This window comes from Wyeomyia smithii, chromosome 2, assembly GCF_029784165.1.
Source record: "Wyeomyia smithii strain HCP4-BCI-WySm-NY-G18 chromosome 2, ASM2978416v1, whole genome shotgun sequence".
Taxonomy (NCBI): Eukaryota; Metazoa; Arthropoda; class Insecta; order Diptera; family Culicidae; genus Wyeomyia; species Wyeomyia smithii.
This window is the reverse complement of record NC_073695.1, coordinates 225,965,855-225,987,435: the sequence shown is the minus strand read 5'-3', so window position 1 is coordinate 225,987,435 and position 21,581 is coordinate 225,965,855. Positions and strand designations below refer to the sequence as shown.

Below are 21,581 nucleotides of genomic sequence, written 5' to 3'. Positions count from 1 at the left end.
ATACGTCATCTTTTGAAAAAAATGTCGTCTTCTGTTCCGTTTTTGAATTTTTATTCTACACCCTTTTAGCTTTGTTAAAGACGTAGTTCTTCGTCAAAAACAAATCGAACAAAAAAACAGTTTGGAAAATAGTTTCTTATTAAGAGTTTCTTTGTTTTCTTAATTTTAGAAATTATATTGATTTTTCCAAAAACATTCATATTTTCATTTTCATGTTACCAGACTGTTACCAGAGCAGAATCCTTGCAGATTTGTAATGAATCTTTTTGATTTTTTCCTAGGTTCAGTCGATATTAAGGCAATTTTTATCAAATTTCGAAGAAATAATTGATTATCCAAATTGTTATTCTCAAAACCTTTAGTGATATTTCTGGTGGCTCTGAAAAACAAAAACTCTGTTCATCGTTCATGTGAACGCAAATGGTTGGATGATCAAGATTGATTTTATTGTAGTGAGAATTCAACGGAGTTCAACTTCTTTCAACCGAAATTGTGCGAAAAACACCGCGGTTTCTACCCACAGCACATTAATATGCACATTCAAATGATCTTTTACTATAATTTGGCATCAAAAATCTATTGTAAAACCCATAATGGAAAAAATCTTCCTTTATTTTCTGTGCCAATATCTCGTCACTTAAACCATTGTTTTGGGGCTTGCAAACTAGGATTTGTATCAAACAAACTATATCCGTGAAATAGTTAGTTTCCTTCCAAAATAGTCAAAGTTCTCAACTGATCCTATATTTTGTCGCAACTTTCTTGACTTTTCTTAAGAATCAATGCATTTTGCTAGAGCTGTTTTCTTCTACTGCGTCTGGTGTATCATACTTTTTTTGTTAGGGAATTAGAATTACGTTGCCCATTGATGTTTTGTGATATATCCCAGTCAATTGCTGTACGTTTCCCCTTGCAAAATACTAAAGTTGAGTGATCAGGTACCGGCACGCTCCCAGTCAGGTGATGTATGGTTTATGAAGCCAACCACCTTCCCGTGATTCAAAGAACAAATCTCTTTGGGCTGTAAACAGCCACTGTCAAGAAACCTTGACCTGAGTTCAAATGATGCACTACAACTGCACAGCAGATGTTCCGATGTCTCGCTTTTCATATTACAAAAGCGGAAAATATCATCTTGAACCCTGTCGTCATACCAGAACTGTGATACTAGTGCAAGTGCTCGCCGCTAGGTGTCGTACATGCTTTTTACGAACTCAAGTTGAAAAGTTGATTTGAATATTTTGCATTGGATTCGAAAAATTACTCTGGAAGCGAAAAATAAGTGTAATGGGAAAGGAATCTTAAATTGTTTGTTAATATATCAGCAAATTTCATTCTATTTTCAAACAGTCAAAATCCATGAGGTTGACAAAATCGGAACAGGTTTAGTGAAATGATTTACATATTTTGAAAATTTCAATTACTCAAGGGTGTTGCGACAACTTGCATCGGCATTGATGTTCATTCCAAATAAAAAAAATCACAGGAGGGTTGTGTGCAAAGCCACGACCGCAAGGATGAAGTAGAATACTTTTACAAGAAAGAAAACCCTGCTTGAGTGTTAGTCATTTTTTAATTTGTTGTTCAATTCAATATCGGATAAGATACCGATCACATCTTGGCATTATCACTGACAGTGCGAATAAAGTATTCCTTGTGATAAAATAAACAGTGAAAAGCTGATTTAACACTCAAAACTAGACGGCTCATGTGTTCTCAAAATGAGTCAACATTTCATTGAATGCATTTCCTAGTGCCCGCTATCGCATAGGTACTGCATTTCACTAAAGTGCCTCACTGCATCAGCTGTCAGCGATGCTAAACCCGCTGCAACTGCTACGCTATCCGTAGCCATGCCAATGTTTTGGCCGCTATACGCTGCATCAGCTGGCTCAGCTGCTATCGATGCTGATATTAACGACTAATCAGATAAGTCAAATATCGCGCTTCAACAAGGATTGACCATTCTTAATAATATAGTTGCTTGTCATGATTTGGACTTGATAATTTTTGAATTTTGATTATGCGAAAAATTAATTTTTATGCTAATAATGAAAGCTTTTCGGATGTTGTGCTCATGACTGAAGGAAAAGATAATTCAGTACGTTCTGAGACACGGAGATGAAGCCAAATATATATCTGTTCCAAATTTCTTAAAAGTGTAAATTGACTCAAGAGAAAATATTAACTCTTCAATTAGGTTTTTATTTCATCCTGAAAAGGACAATTTGTTGTTTAATTCAATGTTTGATAAGATGCGTTGATAAATTGCGTTATCACTGGCAGTGCAAATAAAGTATTCCTTGGGGGAAAATAAACACTGAAAAGCTTTCCAAGACGTTCTTTTCATTGGATGCATTTGCTAGTGTGCCTGCTATCGCTCAGAGACAGCATTTCACTAAAATGCCACACAGCATCAGTTGGACCTGCTTATATTGATGCTGAGACCAACGTCAACCGCTGCGCTATCCCCGTTTCCACAGTAGTGGACGCTTCCGTTGCCATTGGTATCCGCTGCCCTGCATCACCTGGTCCTGCTATCGATGCTGAGACGCGCTCCGCTATCCATTGCCATACCACAGCTGTGGCTGTTGTCCGCTGCACTGCTACTGCTGCTGTATCCACTGCTGCTGCTAAGGGGGGACTGCTGTTGTTGCAGTCTAGAATTATAATGAGCGGCTTCGGGTGAAACAGGCTCTAATATAGGCCAAATAGCACATTTCAAATGGCAAGGTCTATGATTCTGTCGACCGTGCTTGGGAAGCAATCATATAACGACCAATCAGAGGCCGAAGTTTTCGTTTTGACAAGGCTTGACTATTTTCAATAGTACAATAGTTTGAAAAATAAAATTACAATTATCTGCATTTGGGAAGAATTTTAGAAGGTTTGCCAGTCTATTGCTGCAAGAACGAAGGAAATCCATCGAATACTAACCGATTTATTAGCATTTGAAATTGGACATATTTTTCACTTTTTTCGGTTTTAGATTTTCATTTCACATCCCTATGTAGCTGAACTTCCTGAGAGAAGTATTCTACTTCAAAAACAGTTGTGTTTTACGATTATGAAATAATGATTTTGCGGTTTTGGAACATTTTTAGTTCATTCACTATTTCTAGTAGAGCTATGTAGCTTCTATTTTTTTTAAATTTAGTACAATGATTGAACGTGGAAAAAACATTTCTGAGGAAATAAATGAGAATGAGAAATGAGGCAGATTTTTCATCTCAATTAGGTTCACATCGTATAAGTGAAACTTATACGTAGCTGTGGTTCTCCTGTGCACGCGAGCGTAAAAAACTATTATAATTCTAATGTTTGCATGAGTTTTCCGGATACCCCATCAAGCCAAAGACACACGTTTGAATAATTTAGCACAAAACCTCCCATTCCGCCTAATCATTTGAACCGTAACGTCAGATCTGATAAGGAAACATTTCATATATTTGCGAGAAACGACTGCTCGCCCTACTCTCGGCGGTAATTTGTATTCGCGCCCAGCCGCTATCCACCAACCGACAGTCAGCTTTAGCAGCGAAGTGAAAGACGTGCCTCAAATACCGAGTGAAAATTCTACGTAAATTCGGCTACCCGTTTATCTTTCCTTATCAATTTTACTGCTCTGCACGCTCGTTTCCTACCCGGCTTTCGAAAGCCGAAGTAAGGGTTTGCCATCCGCTACTGCCGTCGTCGCCGCCATCGCTGTGTTATGTTATGGTTCAAACCCCAAAAACTGGAGCCCCACTCATCCGCCCCTAGTCTGATTCTACTCCGCCGAAGAAGCGTCATGAAGTGGGGAAAAAGCATAAAAGCTGATATTGAGTACAGTTGGTAAGATGCCTTCTCCGTCTTGTATCCCATTGATGCGGACAGATGGATGTCGGAGGAAAGCTTCTTAATGGCGTAATATTGGATGATGTGTAACCCGCCATGTTCCTAAATAATTCAGAAATGAAGGTTCATTTCTATAGCAGCAGAAATTCAGCTCGTTTCGAGCGATGCCGTAGTTAACATTTAAATAAAGGACAAATTTTTCACCGAACATCAGGGAATGAGAATGTTAGGTACATAAATTCTCTCGCTTAGGCGCTGGGTCTGTTTTTGTCCTACATCATTCTAAATGAGTGACGATTTCATAATGGTGAATCAAAAGCAATTCATCACCTAGTCGTACTCTAACAACCGCTTCGATGTTGAAACTCGCATCAGACGGACGCATGAATGAAAACTTGAAAACTGTTCTACACAAGTAATAAATCCATTTTGTTATCAAATTAATTTAAAATAAAACCAATTTGTCGGAGGCCACCACGAACGCTAAAAGTGTGACTCGAACATCGACCCAATTCACAACGAGTACAAAAAAAGTGACCTAATTGCTCCAAACCACCCTCGAACTGAGTGTTCGAAGCCGCAAAAACTCAGTACAACCCCCCGCTGCTGGCAGTGCTGTAGAGCTAGGCTATATGGCATTCGTTCTGCCAATTTTGAAAATAAATGTTTCCTGTTCTTCAGCGCAGCGATGGCAGTACAAAACTCGGCAACGAACTCGCATTGCAAAAAAAAAACACGACTTGCATAATTCGCCACTTTCTGGTTCACTGGTGATTTTATTCCGAGCATATAAAGCACGCAAATTCGTAATATAAGCCAAAAACCTTCACCAGCCGGGTGCAACAACTGCAAGCTTTATCCCGGCAGTAGTGGTATGGTAGCGGAACCGCACTCTGCACTCAATGTAGTGCGACTATTCAGGTTATGATTCTACCAGCAGCAGTTGAAGTTCGCCGCACCAATTTCCCCTCCATGGCAGGCAAAGTTAAAAATGAAAATCCTCCTCTGTGCTTTACTACCTGTCACCCACTCCTACCAACCGTAGACTGTAGACAGGCTGGCGGGTTGGCAACCAGACCGAATTGATGGTTGAAATATTTTGAGCATCATCCTGAATTTGTTTTGGTTTCTGATTGAAGTTTATGCTCACTGTCGGTTGAGGCTTTCGGGCCGAAGTAAAACACAGAAACCACAGATATTTTTTCCTTATTTCCTTCCTGCATCTGCCCTAGGTGCTTCGACTTCGACGGAAGGTACCGGCTGCGAAGGCCGACAGGGAGCCTGCCAGTCGTCGCGCTATTTCTGTACCGGAAGGTGCTTTTATCTACCCCCAGGGCTAGCTGGGTCGTTAGCTTGCTTTATGAAGTGCTATTAAAAGTTTAATGCTCTCTCTCTCTCTCTGTCTCTCTCTCTCTCTCTTTCTCTCGCTTGTGAAAATAGTTTCTACCAGAGTGCTGGTATTTTTTTCTAAATTCATAACGATGATTGTTGTGTGAAAAAAATTGCGTAATGGGAACAGCTAGAGAAACTAAAACAGATCTAGATTTGAAGTATCAAGTAGGAAATTTGAATGAACTGAATTCGGAGTGCATTTTTGGTTGAAAAATATTCATTAATTCTTACGCCAGCTGTTGATAGAATCTCCACAATTTTACACTACACTTTCATTTCACTTCACTTTTTAATTCTATCACTTTTCACTTTTCACTTATAACTTGCAAATGCGCATTTCAACGCTTACAAAGCGCCTTCTTCAGTGCTTAGATGGCGCCTTCTTCAGTGTTTTGAAGTCCATCTAAGCACTGAAGAAGGCGCTATGTAAGCGTTCAAATGTGCATTTGCTAGTGATAAGTGAAAAGTGGAAAGGGATAGAATTAAACAGTGAAGTGAAATAAACGTGTAGTGTAAAATTGAAAAATATGAAAAACGTGCAAAAATGTTTTATGTAAAAATATTCTTGGTACCGAAAAAAATAAGACCGAAAATTTCTGTTCCGGTTCTGAGGGATATAAAAACAGAGAAACTAAACCAAATAATAATATTTACTTCTAGAAGCGTATGGCAATTACTATAAAAAACCTAAACCAGTCGAATATTATATTATTTTTTCGATTGTAGAATGGCCAAATACCATTCAATATGGATATTTCCTTTTGGATTTTGAAAAACAGCGTAAAATTGCAAAGACCATGAAATATGAACAACTTTGAAACCAAAATTATGTCCGAAGGCTGGAAATAACATTTTAAATTCCAAGATTGGTATTTCTGGTTATTGAGAAACACAGAACCCCACGGAAACTGAAACGACTCCTAAACGATCGATAAATGAAGCCGTTTGAAAAAGTTTTGCCCAAAAAAATTTTTTCCTCAAATGCATACTTTGGTTTGTTCAGAAGAGTTATAAGCAACAAAATTTTCTATCCAAAATTTTACTTTGAAACAACTCTGCCCCTCAAGAAGAAATTTCTTTGAGATGACCGATTTTTTCATATTAGTTTCGTGGGGTTTTGAAAAAAAAAAACATTTCTCGCGTTATGTTTTATATGGTAGGGCTTCAAAAGATAGGAAAAAATGCAGATATCCGGATAGGTAATATTCGCATATCCGATTATTCGATTATCCGTAACCGGGTATCCGGAATCCGAATAGTATTTAGTTATCCATCTGTTACCCGCACTTCGGATAACCGGATCATGAATATATACGGTAGAAAAATCCCATCATTTATTAGAAGAAGACATGCTCAGCAGTCTTTTCCGTATCTACGCACTCGAGACACATGGAGGACCACACGTTCCCAAACCTGTGTAGATATTACCTGCAGTAACCATGGACTGTGTCCGGTGGAAGTTCACTTCGCCATAGTGCCTTCCAGCCCAACCAGAAACCTCCGCAATACGTCAGAATAAGTCTGTGCGTCCATCTACCCTACGTGGAATTGAACCATTCCCGCTGCCATCGGGACATTGAGGATGACCTTCTGGTACCTCGTATGCCCCTTGTGTCACGTTGGTCGCATTCTCTGTTCTTCCTGATGGTGATGCCGGACAACTTTACGATACGAACTCGCAACTCTCAGAAACATTGCGCTTACTGCCAGATACCGCTGAACTATTGGACATTATTCAAAATAGTGCTGCAATATCCGATGTGGCCCTTCTATAGGAATCGTCGACGTGGCTCCCAAATGTGAGCTTGTCGTCGACCATAACTTCCAAGAGCTTCACAGATCGCTTTGAGGTATTGGTGCGGTCTCTGACTCTGACCACCGCCTGTTGGTTCGATATACAGTTATTCACAACCGTGAACTCCGTCTTATGGTGCGCTTGCTCCAGTTTCCTGCAGTGCATCCAGCCTCCGACCAGCCGACGATCACTACTCCTATAGGAAACTTGAGCCTAAACACACTGTCATTTTTTCCTGTATGGGCTTCCTCACTGCGACCAGAATCGTAGATCTATTTTGAGATATGCCCGGGTGTCTGCTGTATCCCGCATTTTTGTTCATAGCAATACCGCTATTGAGAAGTGGCATGCTTATTATTATTGTTCATCAGTGCTTGTGTGTAATGTGATACTCTTCCTTACACGCTTACTATTCTACTATACCGATACTCGTTCCTCTTGCCAAATATCACCAATTATAATTCCCTGGAGAAGTTTCGTCGTGCGTCCTTCTGGCCAGTTTTATTGATAAGAGGAACTTATTTGTTGGTAAGAGGAAGTCACGCAAAGGTTTTTGTAGATTTCAGCGTAAAGGAAGGGTAACTGGTGGGGAGCCTGAGAATAAACCCATGCTTAAGACCTTTTTGACATCGGATGGCCTGATTCTACTAAGATTCGAACCCATGACCATCCGCTTGACAAAGTGGACTCTGTAACCGTGTGGCTACGCAGCTCCCAACACACATTGTCGTGCATGACATACCATAACAGCGGGCCCAGGATACCTTGCGGAGCTCCCACGGTAATTCGGACGCACTTCTGATTCTCCTCCGTGTTGTACTAGTTTACGAAGTAGTCCTCCAGCCCGATGACCGCTTTCATCGCCATTCTGATTGCCAAGTTAAGGATTCCATTTGGTCCCGGTGCCTTGTCCCGGTACCTGTAAGGAATTGGCGACGACGATGAATTCGTTCTTCTTATCCTTTGCCTCCTCCTCAACCTCGACACGGCTGTCATCGCTTACGGATTGAATGTCCGGTAAGTTGGCCGACCATCCCTGGTCTATGTCTGAGATAGTGGAACGTAGGACGTGAGACTCGACCGTCGAAGGCCAAGGAAAGATCCCCTCGGTGGTACGGCATCAACTTACGGATTTGTATTAGCACTCGTGTATAGCTTATCAAAGCAGGACCATTTGTTGTTTTTATTGCACTCCTCAGCACCGATCTTGCAGATCCGAATGTTGTGATCCTTCGTTTTTCACGAAGGCACGCACTGAGAAGGTGCGCTATTGCGTCAGTTCACCACCAAACCGGTGACTTTCCATTACTAGGCTGGTGCTAAGCATAATGGCGTCACACGCCCGCGATAGTACGGTAACTACAAGTCGCCCTTTCTTCTCATTGCCTTCGACTACCTCGGAATACCCGCTAATGGTCGGAGTGTTGGCTCTACTCGTCGCTAGCAGTCTCAGGTTGTAGTCTACACTATAGCAAACCGACTGTTGGTCGCTATTGGTATTGCAATCGTCTGCCCTACAGCTCATGATCAGTCTTGGGCTGGAAAACGTCACGTCGATAACCGATTCCGCACCATTTCTGCTGTATGTACATTTGGTCCCAAAGTTGGCCGAATCTAGGTTGAGCTTTGCCAACGCTTCCAACAAGATCCAACAAGATCCGATCCCTCAGGTTCGTAGAGCGACTTCCCCACTCAGCAGCCCAAGCGTTGATATCATCCGTCACCACCAACAGCATTAGGCTCGTCACCTCCATAGGTAACAGGTCGGCCATCTAAGGTTCTCCATTTTTCTCGCACCCTGTTCTCCCTGGTACCGCCGTTAGGCATTGCTTCAGGGAGAATGGCGAGTGTGCTTATGATGCACCCCCCGACAATTCGATAATATATTGACTATTCTGCTTAAATGCAGGCAAGGTAAGCTTTTACTGGCATTTCGATGGTTGTCCCGTCGAATGATGCCTTGCAACGAAAGAACAATCTGGGAAGCAGCCGGGATACGGGATGAGTCGGTGAGCCCATCTACCGTTGGTAGAATTGGACCATTCCCGCTGCCACCTGGTCATCAATTTTCCGGGAACCTGCTTGCCGTCCATATGGTCGCTTACTGGACTAATCCGATTCACAGGCTACTTGCGACAGCACCCGCTGAGCTACGTAGAAGCGGCTCAGGTTCAGCTTCGTCATCCTTAGGACCATTGTTTCGCAGTTAGCTTGCCGGCTGGGAGATTGGGGCCTCCTTAGAATGTTTTGCGTCCCGTTTCCGGAACACACAAGGTACTTGGGAGACTACCCACAATCCTTCGCTTTATGGCCTGCCCTTCCCAAACGCCTACATAACTGGCTCCTCTCGGGCCCCTTGCAGGCCGAGAACTAATATCCTCCCTACTTTCTTCAGTGTCAGGTTCGCGTTTGCCGACGCTAGTCGAAAAGTGGCCACCTGGATCCTCGCTGAACCCGTTCGGAGGCAGATTGACTGAATGGCCATTTTCACGCTGCACTTCTTCTTGAGGGTTTCAGCAACTTCGCACCTCTCAGTGATTTCGTCCAAATATTTAAGCTGAAGAGTCACCTCTGAGGTGAGTTCCCGGACTTGTGCATTTCTCCCCAGGAGCTTCTTGGCTACCGTCTTGTAGGTAGCTCGTTTGTCCTTGGCGTCTTTCCGGACTCAAGAATCATCTCTTCTGGCGAGATCGACGGATGCTTCGCTCATCCGCTCCTAGACCTCTGAGCTAGGTTTCATCTATCATCTTCTGACTTCTGAATATTTGGTCCCAGCCATCTGAGTATGAGGGTATCCCCTCTGCTCCGCGCCTTTTAGACCTTCTTTGGTTTTTTGGGCCGCTTCACCGTCGTGACACGTCGCACTTTCTTGACACCTGTTATGTTTCGGGCATTAAGAAATAAACTGCTCAAATCATCTCGTGCTCTGTCAATATCAGCACTATTTTGTAATATAACGCCATAATTCAAATTTTCATCGATTGTGGAACGATATTTATGCCCAATTAGTCTTGTGATAATTGAACCCAGAGTCAGTGCAATTTGAAACAGTTGCATGGGATATGCGAAAAGTTATAGGAAGATTAAAAGAATCAAAATCAGCATAAGGCAAGAATCACTACATGCATGGCTTCGATTTTTAGTGCCAAATCATTTGGAGATGGACTCCTAACAGAAGAAAAACATGTTGGGTTATTTGGGAATAAAACGGAGTGAAAATCGTTAAACAGTTTTTTTTTTAATATAACTTTGAGAATTATTTCCAGATCGATGTTTTACATAAAAATCAACGAGGATTATTAAATTAGATTTGAAAACCTTCCTTTCATAATAGTTTTTATTAATACTATTAGAAATGATTTTTTCGTTCACCAGTGCATTGAAAAGGTAAATACACTGCGGCTGTAAATAAAATGACGATATATTTCTCCATTTCAATTCACAAACTTTCGATGACTGTCGTTTCAAGATGTAGCAGAACACAATGTTTCATTCGACACTGGATAACTATTGCAACTTCACCTCCGGCAACATCAATTCTCTCAAATCTATGCATCATATAATTCGAGTGCCGTTTGAGCCTATTATTTAGGTTCAAAAGCATACAAGTCGAAACTGCAATTCGCACGTCATGGACTGTGAAAAGTTGTAATATTTATCTCTGTTCTCTTTTAGAGAGCGAGCATTCCACTATAGAAAATAAATAGAATTGTTTGAAGTCATTGATGAATTTCTATGTCACAACTATATCAGCAGTAAATTTCCTATCTACTTGAACAACCTCGTACATCGAGTTATAGTTCAACAAAAGGGATGGTAATAGCAGCATGGATTGTTGTAGATAGTCCATCTTCTCAGGAGTAAGACTACCTAAATCATAACTGAATTAGGATAAATTATCTTCAATTTGTTGCTGTCGATCACGACGAGTGATGAGACCCTTGGAAAAATGCGCAGCTGCCGGAGGGAATGGATTTCGGATGAAACCTGCAAGGTGATCGATGAGCGGAGAGAGGCGAATATCGGCATTGAGCGAGCGTGAACTGGAGAGGGTTGTTAAACGTTTTTGTAGACGGGACATACGAGCCCGGGCCAATTCCCTAGCTGAAGAGGGAGAGACCGCTGCCGCTAATGGTGACCTCCGCCTGTTGTATGACATCTCTGTCTAAGTGGGGCCAGGAATAATGTCCGAATGCCGCTAAAAAACAAAGATGGTCAGATACTAACCGATCGTACTGACCAGCTTAAACGGTGAAGTGAACACGTTGACTGTCACTGACCTAGGAAGTCAGCAGCGAGTGATACCCCAGAGTCGTCGCATAACCCGCGTAAACTCTGAGGCATCATCACTAACTGAGATCGAAGCGGCAATCACGAGCATGAAATCTAAAAAAGGGTCAGGGATGCACTGCATTTCAGCTGAGATGTTCAAGGTTGACCCAACCTTGATCGCCAATACGTTGCATCGGTTATTCGGCGAGATCTTGGAAACCGCGACCTTTCCGGTGGACTGGATGCGGGGCATCTAAGTAAAAGTCCCTTAAAAAGGAGACTTGACAGAATGTAGGAACTGGCGTGGCATCACGTTGCTGTGTGTAACTTTAAAAGTCCTCAGTAGGGTGATTCTTAATCGGATCCAAGAGAAAATCGACGCTACTCTCCGGCGGCAGCAAGTTGGATTCCGTGCCGGTCGATCCTGACCCTCTTCTGCTGGTGATCGTTGAATTTGAAAAAGTGTTTGACCGACTCAACCATGAATACATCTGGGACGCACTCAGGACGCACTTTCAACTCAAACGTTAAATCCGTATTGCTGTATGCCTGCAAAACCTGGTGCGTCTCGGCGGAGACAACGCAAAAACTGCAGGTTTTCGTAGATCGGTGCCTGCGATACACTGGATTCCCAACGAGGAACTCCACCGGCGGTGCCACCTACGGTCGATAGTAACAGAAATCCGGGAGCGTAAGTGGGGTGGATCGGACACACCTTGAGAAGAGGAGCGAACGAGATCTGCAGAGAGGCGCTCGACTGGAATCCGCAAGGACGGCACAGAAAAGGCAGACCCAGAGGCTCTTGGCGACGCAGCTTGGAAAATGAAATCCAGACTGCTGATGGAAACCTCTCCTGGCGACAGGTGGAGGCCATGGCGGGTAACCGTCAGCAATGGAGATCGCTAACTTCATCCTTGTGCTTCGCCACACCGGCGGACACGGACCATTAAATTAGTAAGTAATTTGTTGCTGTCTACATTTTGAATATTACCTTGAGACTTAATAGCTACAGGAAATGCTGGTGATGCCTAAACAGTATTTAAAGTCTTTGGTTAATTTTGATAAATGGTTATTTTAAATTCTTGTATGAGTGCAACACTTTTCGACCTTACAGAATAATCCAAGAAATCGGTTTATTGTTAATCTCCACAATTTACACATTTGAAACAACTTGCGTCGTTGCGTCCGTTGATATGATGAACAAGCTTGGTTACCTATTGAACATGGGTAATAATTAGAGAAACGGATCACTAAAAATCGCTATGTCTAACTTTCAAAATGATTATTGAAAACTTGATTCTCCATTTTATTGAGTTTGAGTAGTTAACGTGTTGTTATTTACATCTGACATTTCAGTTATTTTGCCTTATAAATAAGCGTATCTCAATTTTTACGGCTGGTGCTTTATGAGTAGTAATCTATAAACACATTTTTTAAGGTATTTATTTTGTATCAAGAGTATCTGTTTAAAACAAAATCACAAGCGTTTTTGACGTAACATTCCTAGTAATTTCGACTTATCGTTATTTTTTCTTTAAAAGATATGGATTTGTAAAGTTAGTGCTGACATACATTTTTAAGCGAGAAGTGAGCGCGTTTTATTAACATGCATATTTTTTTTTAATTTCACTATTTTTCAATCGTAGAAAATAAAATGTTTCATAATTTCAATATATAGAGCATTCAATTTTATTCCACCCGATTTCACTCGTTGCATAACTCTCGATCGAAAAACTGCCAAATTCTCCAAACGAAGAACATTCTTGCCAAAAGAATCATGAGCAAGAAATTGCCTTTCAAAAAATATATCCTCATTACGATAATTGGCTGTTTCTTCCGTCCCATTCCCTGGGCTCGGATTATCGAGCTGTATTGTTCCACCCGCCCGCCCAGCGCTGACAGCCGAAGGCCGGAATTGTTCTCTTCCTCAAAGCTTAACTCGACGAACTAGCCGATCTCTCGATGAGTTGATGAATAAATTCTCGTCCGCACCCGGCATCCGCCATCTCGATGCACCACGGAATGGTGCTAATGAATACTGAAAATAATTCAATTTCCAACACGATCATCTCCCATTCGAGACTTTTTCTTCTTTTTCGCCAGCTTGGCGGTGAAGCGGTGGCGGCACGGAAAAATCCTTGAGCTGCCAGGCTACAAGCAGGACGAAAGAATGAATTAATATACAATGACTGGGAGCTACGGTCGCGGGAGGAAGAGACGGCGGCGTGCTCGTATAACGTGGCGCTTTCTTATCCGCATTCATCGCTCGGCTAAGGGAAAGCCTCGCAGCTACTGAAGCTGTAGAGCTGGTTCCTGGCAAAGCACTGCAAGGGGAGCTTCAGAACTGTGGATGTAAAAAACTTGCAACCGCCGTATAAAGGGAGTGGAGACGGCACACGGCAGTGGGAAACTGCACGGAAGTTTTGAATTAAAGCATGTCGCCTCGGTTGATCCGTTGTTCCATTGTCGGTGGCTGTAGCCTTGAATCAGAAACTCATTAAAATATTTGGCTTTATTAAAGGTTGCCGTTTTCTGGAGGGTTTTGTCGTACAGGCGGAAGCCCTAACTCTGCTTGAAAATGGCAATGGAACGGAAGGGAGGATTCGGTAGAAAATTACTTACTGGATAAAGCCAGATGGGGCTGTCGCCGCTGCTGCCGCACCGACCCGAGCGAACGCTGGGCGAATTGTGTATTCCTGTCAGGCAGTACCGTTTTGTTCAAGGTAATTGGTGAAATAAATAAACGTTGTGGGTCGCAAACAATTGTAAGGCCTGCCAAGTCGTTCGAAACACAGACCAAGGTTGGGTAATTTTCGTAAAAAATTATTCACCACCATGACGGACGTGTTTTTGAATGTGCTCCTGCGGATGTCTGAAACAACTTAAATGGCGCGAAAAAGAAGAGAGAACAACGTTCATAAGGATTCTATAACGAAGTTTTACGATATTATGACGAACTTGCTGAGTAATGTTTATTACACTACACTGAAGGAACACTGGAGGACATTGACAAAGTCATTTAACATTCCCAGTTAATGTTTGACTGCTGTTCTACGAGCTTCCAAGCATTAAACTGAAATTCATTATCATGCTTTTGCATTTTGAACCTGTATGGGCACATAAATTTAAAGCTAAATTAAATCCCCACTAGTACTACCTGTAAACCTCACAGAAACCGTTATATAACAACTAAATCCCAAATATATTGCTCCTTTCATGCAAAGCTCCCCTAACTAATGATCATTAGATTCACTTCCGAGATTAGTGCATCGCATTGCAGACGACACAGTGCCTTCGCTGCCTCACCAACACGGATTACAACTCGCCGCTAAGATGGCCAAATCCTTTCGAAGACACGAATGCATTTGCCGAAAGGACGCGCGGCTCGGTGCTTTCCAAACCCCGCTTCCGGAGCCGAACGAAGCGGGTAAAGCGAGAACTGAGAAAAAATAATGAAAAGCGGATAAAGATTTTCCGGCAATAAATAACAACCGAAGGGAAACAGAGCGAACGTTATCCTTCGTCCATCTCACGCTGTGACCGCTCGTAACGCTCCGGCCAGAGTGGGCGATGCATAGAGTGAGGTCATATCTGTTTCCTTTCTCTCTGCATTCGTAAGTCGAGATTCTGCTGGATACTTGAAACAGAATGTTCTATGGAAACACCCTCGCCTAACCCGCCGTCGGTGACGCTTCCACATCCTCGTGGGCAAATCGATTCCGGCCGGACCGAGGCATACCAACGCCATGATGGCATTGTCCGACTTCCGTGCAGACAGACAAGCGGTCAGCGGGAGAGCACCCGACATCGTATGGCATGCCCAGTGCAGTAGCACCAGTGCTAGCACGGATGGCACCCAGGGAATGGCCTCATTCCATTCGACTTTATCTATTCGTTCCAGTGGATTAAGGCCAGTAGTTGAATTTACGAGAACGAGCGGCGAAGGCTTACAGCCCATCAAACGGATATGAAGCGGACTGGTAATTGTCAGAAAGGATCTCGGTCTCTGGCTGTGTGAAGATTTTTATTTTATTTCGAAAAAAACGCCCGCTCTCTGCCAAGTCGAGAGATTGGATCAGATGGGAGTACACAAGCGTACACAGACACACACGTATGCGCTTGTTCTTGATTGCCGGGAAATGAATCTCCAGACTAGCCCCGGTGTTTGCCTTGGCTATTGACCCAGATTTATTCCTTTCCTTACACGAGTTTTCTCACTTGAAGTCTAGGAAAGGAATCCTGAAGAGGCGGTCTAGAATTGTAAAGTAAATAATGATTTACTTTGTAGATACTTATGCTGTTTGAACGAATTTCTTTGCTCAAGTTGAATTAATTAATTCGCTAGTCTGTATCCATTCAAAGATCTAAACAGTGTAGTTGGGTAGCTCTGTAGTTGCAAGGTTGAAGAGACTCTTAAAAGGTATGCATAGGTTTATTTTCAAGTTATTCACAATAATTCGATTTGTCAGTTTGGTTTTGGCACTCGTGCGATAAGCATCTCTTCAGCGAGCTCTACAAATCAAAACTTCTATTGTTGGAATCTTTCGTTTTTCTTCTCTCTATTGTTCTATAAAGTTTATACAGTTCATTGCAAAACTATTGTGCACAAAGAACAAATTCGTCGGGCGTCATGGCGGACGACCCTGTTGGCGGAGAGTCATCATGGATGTCTGGGTCTAGATGTAGCCAATTAGCAGATATCGACGACCATGAAATGAAAAAGCGAACAACGGCTGGAATGACTCAGAAACAGAAGAAACGTGGAATTATCAGGAACGAGTTACAGGAGAAGATGTTTGCAAAGGAAGCGCGACTGGAAGGAAACAATGGATCACGCTACTTAATACCGACTCATACAGATGAAGCTGAAACAATGGAGAAGGTGTCGCCATTTTTCATTAAAAAGGCAATTGATCAAATTACTCCTAACGTTACAATTAGTCGGATGCGAGAAGGGAAACTGATGTTAAAGTCGGTGGATAGACAACAGGCGGAAAAATTGTTGAAATAAACAGTTCTGTGTGGAAAGTATGGTATCAAGATCGAAGAACATCCAACCCTCAATTTTACCAAGGGAGTGATAAACTGTCGCGACTTCAAGTACCGCAAAGATGAAGAAATCTTGGAAGAACTTGAAGCCGAATACGTGGTTGAAATCAGACGGTTCAAGGATCGCATCATGGACGGAAAATCGATACCATCATCTACTTTCGTACTAATTTTCCACCTGGGACAACTACCAACAACTACAAACATCGGTTTCTACAACTGCAGAGTGAAACAGTATGTTCCGTCTCCCTTGAGCTGCTTTAACTGCCTTCAGTTTGGCCACAGTAAAAAACGTTGCAGAGGAAACCGGATCTGTGCTAAATGCGCGAATCTCTACCACGCAGGAAGCTGTTCAACATCAGTAGTATGTGTGAATTGCCGTCAAGAACACCATGCTCTTTCAAAGGAATGTCCAATTTACGAAGATGAATGTGAGATCCAGAAACTGAGAGTAACTGAGAAGATCTCCATACGAAAAGCCACCCGTAAACGACGTCTTCAGGCCCCGAATCCATCTCAACCACGTCTGACGAAAAGCTTTGCTGAAATTGTTCAACATCCGGCCATCAGAAGAACGAGACCTGAAGCTACCAATGAGAATAATGGCGGTGCTGCTGATGATGCTACCGCTGCGACTACTCAACGTATCAACCATGACCAATTATCGATAATGCAACCGATAAATCGAGCTACAGATGCTAATAAAGACGACAACCTAATCGGCGCAAGGAAACAAAGTGCAGTAAAACAAACTCGTAACTTGGCAACAGAAGCAACCGAAGGTAAACTAACATCACTAAAATACGATAAGACAAATACCGTGCTGGACCGAAATCCGTACACCTAAGCACATGATAATCTTCGACGGTCAATAGAAAATCAAGAAATCACATATTGCTTTAAACTGGCATGTTTACTTATATTTTATCACTATTTTCAAGCGAAATGATTAAAATCACTCTGAAACTCGAAAAAATCATGTTTTAATTGAACATGTTTTGAATCGAAATCCGTACACAGTTTTTTGTCTGAATCAAAACCCGTACACTTTTGAATTGAAATCCGCACACACGCGATATAGACTGGATTAGAGTCCATACAGAAATAAATCAAAATCCGTATAGATATAGAAGTACATGAATGAACATCTTTTATTTATAATTTATCTTTAAATTTATGAATAAATATATTTTGAGGATCAATTTGATCCTAAAGTTTCACACGGTTTTCTATTTTTTTAAATAATAAATAGTGCAATTTTTCGTAGCGTTACGTTGCGGCACCCCTTATTGTAGCAACCGGAACGCCGGAACCTTTCGAAGCTTCTCGGTACGACTTTCCCTAGCGCACCTCAGTCACAGCTCCTTCGAAATTGTTTGCCGTATATTTATACTTGTTTTCTTCCAATATATGCTGAAAACAAGAAGAAAGTTCAACAATATATGCATGATACACACGCTGTACAGATTTCGATTCAAGCAATTAACAAGGATCAAAATCCGTACGGCACAGTTTTTGTTGAATAAATACAATTTACACTATTCACCAGACAATATACAGCTCAGAAATGACGAAGACTTACCTTTTCCATCAATTTCAAGAAGATTCAGTAAAACACGTCAATTTCAAGAAGATTCAGTAAAACACGTAATCCCACTTGAAAAACGTTTTCATCTGAAGAACGTTTTCTTAATAAATTCTCTAACGATACAACGAAATGACAACTGAAACCGATACACGATTGATTTTTTATTTTTATTATTTTTATTTCATGGCCTACCTACGCATAGTTTAATTTAACAGAAGGCCAACAGCTCAACGGACATGTACATGTAACTATTATATGAATTTTTATTTTTATAATGCTTAAAATTGAAGAAAAACGTCAAGGTGTACGGATTTCCATACTGTACGGGTTTCGATCCAGCACGGTAGTTTAATTGAAATGAGAGAAAACAATAACATTCAACACAACAATCTAACCCCTAGTGAAACAGTATCACAAGATGTAACATTAACACCAACACAAGAAATTTTTGAAGACACGTTTAGAGAAAACGTGTCTATAATATCGCAGGCAATCAGTGTGTCGATGTTTGTCGGTAAAGACAACTTCAAAGAATTGTAAAGATCGTCTCCTGAGTTTCTTTATTCAAACACTATACTTTTATATTATGGATAGACAAATAATTAATTGGAATGCAAATGGTTTTTATAACAACTTCAATGAACTTAAGCTACTAATCAGCGAGTATAGCCCGTATGTTATCTCGATTCAAGAAACTCATTTCGATCATGCTCGAATACCTACGCTTAATAACTTTAACATTCATTATAAACTTGACCAATTTTATTTGAGAGCATCAGGAGGCGTAGCAATCGCAGTTCACGAAACTTTTTTCTCAGATGAAATTGACTTGCGTACAGAATTTCAAGCTGTAGCAGTTATGATTACTTTTCCAATCCAGATGACTATTTGTAACCTTTATCTACCACCGAACAAAACTGTTACTGATACTGATCTTAATGATCTCTTGAAACAACTTCCAGTGCCATACTTAGTAACAACTGATTGCAATGCACATAACACTATTTGGGGTAGTACTAGTATAAGTTCAAGGGGCAGAATTATAGAAAATGTAATCGAACAACATAATTTCAATATTTTAAATGATGGCACACCAAACCATTATAATGTGGCCAATAATTCATACTCAGCCATTGATTTGTCATTTGGTTCTCCTTGTCTCCTTTCCCATTTTTCCTGGCAAGTGCATTCAGATCTTTGCTCGAGCGATCACTTTCCTATTATCCTTAAACCCCTCCAACGGAATCTCGACATTACGAGACGCCCTCGTTGTATCACGCAAGCGGCTGACTGGCCGAACTATCAACGTTTAGTTTCCCTAAATGCTGATTATGATCAGCCTGGCGATGTGTTGCAAAAAATAGAGAATTCTACTGCTTGTCTCGTAGACGCTGTCAAACAGACCATTCCGATGACTTCTAGCGAAATCAAAAGAGTTAAACCCCCATGGTGGTCGAAGAAGTTCAACAAATACATGACTGCTGCGAATGAGGCTGAGTATAAAATCTCGCGGGCAAAGGCTAGGCGAGATATCAGAAAAGCTCAACGTGAATCATGGTCTAAGTTCGTACCTACTATCAACGTCAACACCCATGGAAAGAGGTGTGGGCAAAAATTCAAAATATCAGTGGAAAAATGAAACCTCGAACAATTACAACACTAAAAGTTGACAATGATATTTTAACAAACCAAAATGATATCGCTGAAGCACTCGCAAACACATTTTCGTTTACTTCCAGGACAGAACACTACTCTCCTGAATTTTCTAGACTAAACTACCGACCGATACCTCTGACATGCTGTTTGTGTAAAATAATGGAAAAAATGGTCAATAAAAGACTAACATGGTATTTGGAATCTAACGGAATATTCAATTCGGATCAATCAGGGTTTCGTAAATTTCGAAACACGATGGACAATTTAATTACTTTAGAATCAACAATTAAAACGGCCTTTGCCAACAAGGAGCACTTAGTGTGCATCTTTTTGACTTGGAAAAAGCGTACGATACTGCATGGAACTACATGATTGTTAAACTATTCTCTGATTACGGAATCAGAGGAAATATGCTAAGATTTGTAGAAATTTTTTTACGAGAACGGCGATTCCGTGTAAGTGTTGGAAACACGACCTCTACCGTAGCCAAGAAAATGGAGTTCCTCAAGGAGCAGTGGTAAGTGTAACATTATTTCTGGTCGCAATGAATTCTATTAGGAGATATTTCCCTCCCCCTATTAGAAAACTGATTTTCGCGGATGACGTAGTGACTTTTCTCCGAGAAAAATCATTGAAAGAAATTCAACAGATATTACAGTCACTTTTAAATAACCTTTAACAATGGAGCAATCATACTGGTTTCAAATTTTCTATAGTAAAAACGAAAGTCATACACTTTTGCAGGCAAACGTCATGCTCGTCCAACCCATTACTCTTCCTGAATGGACAAAAACTGAAAATAGTTGATTTCCACAAATTATTGGGAATGACATTTGAATCGAAGTTGACCTGGAATACTCATATCAAACAACTAAAAGGTTATTCAATGGCAGCAATCAAAATAATAGGGGCTCTGACAAACACAAACTGGGGATCCGATCGAAAAACTCTTCTCACATTGCATAAAACGCTTGTCCTTTCGAGATTGGATTATGTGTCAATGCTCTACTCTACAGCTCGAAAAACAGTTTTGAAACAATTCGACTCTGTTCATAACTTGGGAATAAGATTGGCTACAGGAGCTTTCAGAACTAGTCCGGTTCTCAGCATTCTGGCTGACTTAGGAATGGTTCCATTAGCGCTCCGAAGAGATTTGCATACAGTTATCTATGGAAACAAAATACGATCACTCGTGAATCACCCTCTATTTTCTACCATGAATAATAAGGAAATCATGAATAGCTTTGCTTCTCGACCGCGATTAGCTCGTCCCTTTCATGTACGATACTTCGAAACTATGAATAGATATCAATTAAACATTGAAAACGTTCTCAGTCGTGGTTTCCACTCGATTTTTCCATGGCCCGGAACCAAACCAAACATAGACCTAACGCTAAATCGCTGGGATAAATCAAATACTTCGTATCAATACCAAGAACATCTTGCACCCGCAATTCTTCACAGTGTTAAATATATAGTTAAAACACATTCCATTACCAAAGCCCTAATTGTATCCGATTCTTTAGCTTCATTGAAGGCTATCGAAGATACATTCAGCGATAATCCAATTATTCAGAAAGTCCATGACGACCTAAAAATCGCAAATGGTATAGGCAAAATAATAAATTTCCTGTGGGTTCCAAGTTATTCCAGTATATCTGTGAATGAAATAGTCGATGATCTGGCTAAAAAATCAATTGAGTTGGATATCAACAACCCTTTTCTGGACGTATATAGCGGCAAAGCTCAAATGAAAGCAAAAATAAAAGAATTTTGGTTAAATACATGGAATAACACAACTGAAAACAAATTACAAACTATAAAAACAACACCCTTCAAGTGGCCCACTTCACACCGAAATTCGCGAAAAGAATCAATAATCTTAACGAGAATGAGAATTGGCCATACCTTGATGACTCATAGTTACCTTTTCGATAAATCTTCATGCCCACGATGTGAAAACTGTAAGTCAGATCTTTCAGTAAAGCATAT

The 21,581-nt window shown here is 41.2% G+C and overlaps 2 protein-coding genes across 2 annotated transcripts in view; both read left to right on the top strand.

Annotated features, from left to right (window-relative positions):
- Positions 1–21,581, top strand: part of LOC129725692 (uncharacterized) — a 239,805-nt gene that overhangs the window by 22,222 nt on the left and 196,002 nt on the right. The window lies entirely within an intron of this gene.
- On the top strand, positions 15,927–17,192 carry LOC129720440 (uncharacterized). Its single transcript, XM_055671925.1, has 2 exons — positions 15,927–16,271; positions 16,326–17,192. The coding sequence occupies exons 1-2, from the start codon at positions 15,927–15,929 to the stop codon at positions 17,190–17,192; spliced, it is 1,212 nt and encodes a 403-aa protein (XP_055527900.1).